Consider the following 7,424-nt stretch of genomic DNA (forward strand, 5'->3'; position numbering starts at 1 on the left):
CTAAATACTTATTTTCCCCACTGTATGTTATTTCAATATGACCTGTCATATAAAATCCCATATAAAAAAGGTTAACATTTGTGATAGCAATGTTTTGGATCCTCTTTCTGATCTGACAAACCTTCGCAGCCACATAGGAGCAGATCTCTGAATATCACCAAGGTATATTCCTCAAGTGCTGCTGTCCAATCAGATCCCCTCAAATCCTCTCTGACCCCACAAGCATCCTCCCGTCTCCTCTACCTCTCTCTCTCTCTCTCTCTGACAGATATTAACCCTCTCTCAGCAGCTCTCTTCCCAGCTGAGCCGTTTCAGACCAGGCTGCGCTGGGATTTACAGAAACTCCCCTTAAGCTTCTGCCGTGACTAATTTTGAACCTTCTGTGGCGTCATAGTACATTTATCTCGTGTGACAAGCTCCCAACATTTTAAAATTTATAAGCACGATACACAGGCAATGGAGTAGTGGCGCTAAAAGTGCAAGCACAGTATTACCGCCGCATATACACAGACGCACACACGTGCAAAAAGCTTACCACCCTCACCCCCTCCTTAATCTGCTCTCTGCGTTCACATCCCACCCTTTTTCCAATTCTGCACCGTCAAGCGAGGTGTCACGGGGTGAGCTTTAATGCCAGCCCTCCCAGAGGTCCTCTTACCTCCCTGTGATTTTTTGCTTAGCTGGAAAAATAAAAGTGCAAAATCCACAAAGGTAATACAAGGTAAATCAGGATATTGTAACACAGCTAGAGTTTCTTGGAGGGTTTTTATGCATATTCATATCGACACACAGGAAAGCTGATTGGATTTTTCACCGTCTCCGCTCCTGCAAACTTGAGGCCCGAGTCAACGCCGAGCAGAAAACAAACAAACAAAAAAAAAAAGAAAACTACGACGAGGAGCGAAGCAGACGGTCGGCGAGGACACCGGGGAGCAGCGCGGGGGCGTGAAGTCTGCCCTACATTCGCAGAGACACATATAGATACGCACAGATATCCATCAGCGGCGCGCAGGCGGGGTGCAGAGAGGCCGGAGAATGACTGACGGACGTGAATACTTTCCCCACCCTCCATTTCCCCGCAGAGCCCCCTGGAATAGACAGATAAAACTGCCAAACGGACAGATCGGGAGGCAGCTGGGGCAACCAGATCCTGGGCGCAGATTGACAAACGACTCACAGTTTCACACAAATTCTCTGCGAATGCCCCGGCCCCTTGTTCCTCTGCCACACTGTCCTTCGCTCGTCACCGTCAGCGGTTTCGAAAGGTCACTCAGACAGACAGGCAAACACACGCAAAATGTCAAGACTCTCGCCAAACTTTGGATGACTTGATGATGTATAATTACATGATTAACATCCTAAATTTCAGCTTCTTTTATTCATTTATTTTTTTTTATATACGAATCAAAACAAAGTTTAATCAGCTTTCCTCACTGGAATTGGATATAATATCTCTGAGGTTTAATCAGGCCTAAAATACATTTCAATTTCTTAGACGTGGCTTAAAAGATAAGTGTAAGCTCTGTGGACCAGAATGCTTCTGCATCTTCACATCTCATGCTTTTAGTCTCTCCTTAGAGCTGCTGAGGTAATTACAAGCCAAACTTGGAGAGATGGGCAATATGCTCAAGTGGACGTCTGCCAAGTGTTCAGACAGGAGCAGGGGACAAAGCAGAAAAATCGACATGTCAGTGTGACTGAGGGATCTAAAAAACTCTGCCTGGTTGGGTTTGATTTGCATTTCAAGCTTTATTATTACCTTTATGGTAAATCACCCTTGAATGCTCCAGAGTTTTATTTTATTTATTTATTTTTTTTTATGCTTGGCTGTTTTGTTTTTACCAGAGTGACCTTTAATTATGCTAATAAACAAACAAGCAATTTGGCAATTTGATCGAGGAAAAAAATTAAGGAGTTGAAAAGCAATTTTCTTCATCAGATTTGCACGATGAATAATTAAGTTCGAAAGGAAAACAACAGCAAAGTTTAAAGCAAGCTGTGATCCATTTTTAATGATGTCACTTTCACAGGATTTGACAAAAAAATAAAATAAAATAAAATAAAAATCAAGCTCATGAATTGCCTAAGCAAATCCACCATGTGCCAGCTCTTCTTATTAAACCTCGTTCTTGGGTGGAATTAGATCTAAACGTAGAGTTTCCCCAAACTCTACCTTATGTGTGATTTTAAAATGTTAAAATTTCAACATGTGGAGGTTTTATTGAAAGCTTTTTTTTTTTTTTTTTTTTTTTTCCTGGTTTAATGGTCATTAAGACTTTGGGCAGTTGGCTGATTTCCTAGCACTCATTATTTACACACAGCAGCAGCTGGCTGAGCTCTGCGAAGCACAACTAAAACCCCCAATCTCTTACAAGTTGATGAGGATGCCTTGCAGGAGGGTAACTTAAGGAGGAGGTTAAACCATTTAGTCCTTTGGTTACCATGGGAAATGTTAAAGCATTGTGGATTTTTTTTTCTTTAATAATGACATGAAAGAACACCTTTCATTCCTCTCTACCAGCCTATAAGTCGAACAGAAAATCGAGAGAGATCAGCATTGTCTTGTTGAACTGTTCAGCTCTTTACCTTGAGCACAGAGAAAGTTAACTTTGAGATGCAGTCGATGCGTTCAGACCTCAACAGCTCAGTTGTTGCCAAGCTACAAAACGAAAATCTAAAAGCATGCAAGCCATTTCCTACAAAGTCTACCCTTGGCAATAATTACTCACCTGAATCGGCTGTATGAAGCATCATCAGGGCCAGCAAGAGCTTTAGTCCGTACACAGGCTGCACACCCAGCATCTTGCTGCACCTGAAGGCAAAGACGGAAACAAGAAAAGAGAATGTGAATCCACAAACTTTAGATTTTTTTTTTTCTCTCTCTTTCCCCACGAATGAGTTTTAAGCAGAGAACTGCAACAGGTCATGATGAACTGCGGTTGGCCGTTTCACGACACGGACAAGACAGAACAGTCGAAATTACAATTAAGGATTTGTGTCGAATCCGTTTCCTACTACACGTTAAAGTGTTGCTGGAAATAAATTGGTTCACTCAGCAGTGTTCGAAATTACTTTGTATCCAAGGTGATGAAACCAATAGCAACATGCCATGTCGAAGACAGAGAGAAAACAACCCGAATTTCCTAGATGACAAGGCTTTAAGGATGCTGATGTTAAGTCCCAAACATTCAAATAGACATTATTCATTTTCTTAACAGGAGCTGATTGTTCGTCACAAGTCATCAGTCCATTAAAGGGGGGCTACACTGGGGAAAAACTAGGCAAAAAGCCTGCAAAGTCCAGCACACGTATCGCGTCAACAATCACCAGCACATTTATTAGGGATGATTTTTACACTTACATAAGAAGGTGGAATATCTTGTAAAAAAAAAAAAAAAAAAGAAAAAAAACAACATATGCAAAAAAGACAAGTTGAAACCTTTACATAGGAAAGCCTGCCAAGCAAAGTTTAGTACTTCTCTTTCTGAGACGATACTACCAACGACACAACCTGGTAGAAGTGCGAAACATTCAGCACCGTGTAAAAAGTATTAATCCACAATGAACCCTTTTCACATTCTGATGTTACAAAAATAATGTATTTTATTGGGGTTTCACTTGAAAGACCAAATTACTAACAATTAAAAACTGTCGCTTGTGACACGTAAATCTTTACCGACTAATCTTTTGCTCATGTTGTAGCTGCAGGTATGGTTTTGTGTGTCTGCCAGTTTTGATCATTAAAAATGATCAAAACAAGACAGACAAGACTTTCAGATTGAAAGGAGAGTGTCGGCGTACATCAATTTTCAAGCATTGGCAAAGATTGCGGTCATAGATTTTGGACTAGTCCACTTTAATATTTTAATGTGCCTCGATAGTTCCGCTTAATATTTGGCCATCTGTTTGGGGTCATCCTGCTATATTGGAAACCACTCTCCAGTCTTTTCTCTGCCTCCAGGAAGGTTTTTAAATCAGGATTCCCCAGTATTTAATTTGATCCATCTTCCTAACTGTGTCCAACGTTCCTGCTGAGCTGGAGTAGAAAAAAAAAAAAAAGAAGCATATCCACAGCATCACACTGCCACCACCATGTTTTACTGAGGTGACTTCTGAGTGGAAGTATTTCCACTAGACCTTTAGGGCTAGCAGAGTGAAGAGTTGCTAAACAGAAACCAGTTTTTGCTTTACCCGTTTAAACTTTTGAAAGCTATGTATCCTTTTCCGTCCTCTTCACAGATATGCACGACTACGTTTTGGTCACACAAAATCCGAATAACAAAAATACTGAAGTATGTTTTTGTAACATGTCAAAGCTTTAAAGGCACTGTAAAATGTACTTAATAAATAAACCAAACAAAAGCAAAAAAAAAAAAAAAAAAGAAGAAAGTTAGCGCTAAAGCACAGCACAGCACAGACAAATAATGATGCATTTCAGCAGCAGAATTTAACTGGCTGTTTCCCAGGCTGCAACGTACCGAGCTAAAGCTCAAGTGAGCAGAAGTATCAAAGTTGCATTGATGTTATCACATAAAATAGAGCAACATTCATTTGAGACTTGGGCTGCCAGAAGCTGTGTCTGCTACGTCTACATAGGATTATTTGGGAAAACAATGTATGTTAAAAAACGCCAACAAGGGACTTTGTTGGCGGTGTACTCTAACAAATACACCGCCTTACCTTTCGCTTTGATTCTTCAATGAAGATGCCTAGCATAAAATATACACTATGAAGGGACTATCTCTGCTGTCAAGAGTTGTGAAACGCTTCCTGGCACAAATTTCTTCACAACCTCTCAGGTTTGTGCAAGTTGTCTCTCGGAGCGTAAAGATAGCAGCGAGCAAACAAGAGGTGGAGACAAACAAGCCTCAAGTAATTACCATGTCTGCCTGTGTGTATATATCAAATTTGTTTTGTTTGTATGTGACTATCACTTAATGTGCGTCTCACAAGCGGCAGCCGGCGGAGACGAAATTAGTTAAGTCGGCCTCTGAGTGTAAATAATGAAGACGGCACCTCAGGAGACGGAACGGGCCGCCGGAGGCCGCAGGGCGGGGAGGAAGGAGGACGGAGGTTTCAACAGATGGCGGTGCAGAAGGTGAACATTACAGCCGGTGTCAGCCGCAGCGGTGCTGAACCCGTTTGACTCCGAACCAAAGATACGGCTAAGGACAAAAACACTGACCCGATACAATATAACTACCGAGTATCAGCCGGGGGTTTTCAAACCGGATTTCTTGCTTTCAATTCATAAGCTGAATTGTCAACATGGAAAGCATTTATAATAATAATAATAATAATAATAATAATAAGAGCCAGTAGCTTTCGTAACCCATAGATGGTTGGTATACTTTTACTTTCATCAATGTTTGTTATTATTATTTTGTTTGTTTTCTTAGTTCTTACCATCTCGGTTTTTCCCTTGTGTCAGTTCGGTTAGTATTTTGGATTTATTTATTTACATTAATGTTTCTGTTTACCATTTTATTAGGTTGAAATCCCCCCCTCCTCCTTTCTCATGTCTCTTGCCTTTTACTACCTGTTTTCTCCTTACTCTCACCCTTCCTGGTCCCGATCCCAGCTGATACATTTTGCCTCACCTGCCCATCCGTGCTCCGTTCCCCAGCTGCAGCCAATTACCTGTCTCTTGCTCCTCTTCCTTTATCATTTCCACTCCCTCCGCAGTGAACGTTGTTCTCTACTGGCTCCTTTCATTTCGCTCATCTGCCATCCTGTTTCTTGAATCCTCCGTTGTTTTTGCCCTGCTGCCATCTGCCTGGCTCGATTTTTATAAGTTCTCCATTTTGCTAATAAATTCTTTATGTCCATTTTGAGTCTCCAGTCTGCACTTAGGTCCTCCTCTAAATCCACTCAATATGACAATAACTTAACAAATAGAAATACAGATTAAATTCAGTTTGTTTACATAGCATCAGTTCAGAACAAATATGATCTCAAGGCACCTTATAAACTTGTCCAACTAATGCCCAGTTTAGCAGAAAAATAACATTTGTCCAGTGATTTCTACTACAATGAGATACAATTAAATCTAGTTATTATAATACAACAAAAATTTACTTGATAAAAGGCCAATAGCTACAAAGTTATCTGAGCAAGTCCAGCTGAGTCATTGACTCTGCAGCAATCCCTCATCCTGAGGTCCAATTTAACCAGAAGGGAACTAAGCAGAAGCAAAATAATATTTGTTTTAAGGGTCACAGCAGCGAGTAGAGCAAAAGAAAACAGCAAAAACAGAAGTTTTTTTATTTTATTTTCTCATTTCAGTGTGTGGATTTATCGGTAAACGTTTTCCTCGGTGGTGCATTCAGGTTGCCTTTGGAAGTCAGAATTCTTGAGCTACACGCCAGGAATAATTAAAAAAAAAACAAAAATAAAAATTCACAGTAAAAAAAAAAAAAAGAAGAAGAAAAAAAGTTAGTGGAGTTTGAAGGATCTCGTGTTTCAGCCTGTTAGCTCAAGTCCTGTCTTGACAGTCTGAACCTACTCAGAACAATGCACCGCTTCTCCAACTCATCATCAGCAGCTCGCCAAGATTAAACGCATATCTCAGAAGTCAACACTGCCTTCGTCATCAGCACTTGCTGACCGGCCATGTGGCATAACATGCAGTCTGTTAGGCGAAACAACGCGGCGATGTCCTCCCGTCCCGCACCTACTGTAAACGCGACGGGACATTTACAGCTGAGATGGTTGCATACAGATGAACAGACAAAAAAGACGCACATACCAACAGAAAAAGCCAAGCTGTCACATCTTGTTTTCAATCCCTGTCAGAAGCCTTTCTAAACCCAACCCTCTCTTTTCATGGTGGATGACTCGTCCAACCCATCTGTCATTCAGTCCCAATCTTCCCTGCAACCTTTTTTTTTTTTGTCTATCTATATTTGGACAAAATTGGCTGCCAATCTGCACTTGTTCCTAGCTTTTTTTTTTCCCTGAAGAAGTCTTTTCATGTTTGTTTTTTTTGTAATGTGCTCATCCTCTATTTTCTTTCTTCCCCCTTCAGATTGTCCACACAGCCTTTCCTCACAATAGCGCACCACCAAAAAGGCTCATTAATCACTCAAGCGTCTGTCAGTCTCTCCATCACTCCACATCGCTGCTGTCCACCTCCCCTCCCCCTCCACCTTCTCCTTCCCTACACACACACCAGAACTGCTATCACAGGGGGTGTTAGGCCAATCAGTGTCTGTGAATAAGTCCCTTTGAATGAAAAATGAGGCTACCCTTCAGGTGACAAAGGCCTGTTTTTCTGCCACAGAGATATTACCAAGGTTTTAGCATGCAACCTGTCATGCAGAGTCACACATAAATGGTTTTCTCCCCTCGCAATAGGAGAACGTTGTGTGTGCGCGCGTGTGTGTGTGTGTGTGTGTGTGTGTGTGTGTGTGTGTGTGTGTGTG

At 41.3% G+C, this 7,424-nt stretch overlaps 1 protein-coding gene across 2 annotated transcripts in view; it reads right to left on the bottom strand.

Annotated features, from left to right (window-relative positions):
- ncanb (neurocan b) overlaps positions 1–7,424 on the bottom strand; it is a 174,756-nt gene that overhangs the window by 122,637 nt on the left and 44,695 nt on the right. Inside the window, exons 1-2 of one of the 2 annotated variants that reach the window (XM_015034814.1) lie at positions 5,407–5,498; positions 2,730–2,812 (exon numbers count right to left, since the gene is read on the bottom strand). In XM_015034814.1, the coding sequence (XP_014890300.1) occupies positions 2,730–2,802 (73 nt within the window). In that variant the 5' untranslated portion in view covers positions 2,803–2,812; positions 5,407–5,498. Of the gene's footprint in view, positions 1–2,729; positions 2,813–5,406; positions 5,499–7,424 lie in introns of those variants that run through there. The other variant, XM_015034813.1, reaches the window with a different exon arrangement.

Source organism: Poecilia latipinna, unplaced genomic scaffold (assembly GCF_001443285.1).
Source record: "Poecilia latipinna isolate Pla-1442-1.1 unplaced genomic scaffold, P_latipinna-1.0 Scaffold313, whole genome shotgun sequence".
In the NCBI taxonomy this organism is placed as follows: Eukaryota; Metazoa; Chordata; class Actinopteri; order Cyprinodontiformes; family Poeciliidae; genus Poecilia; species Poecilia latipinna.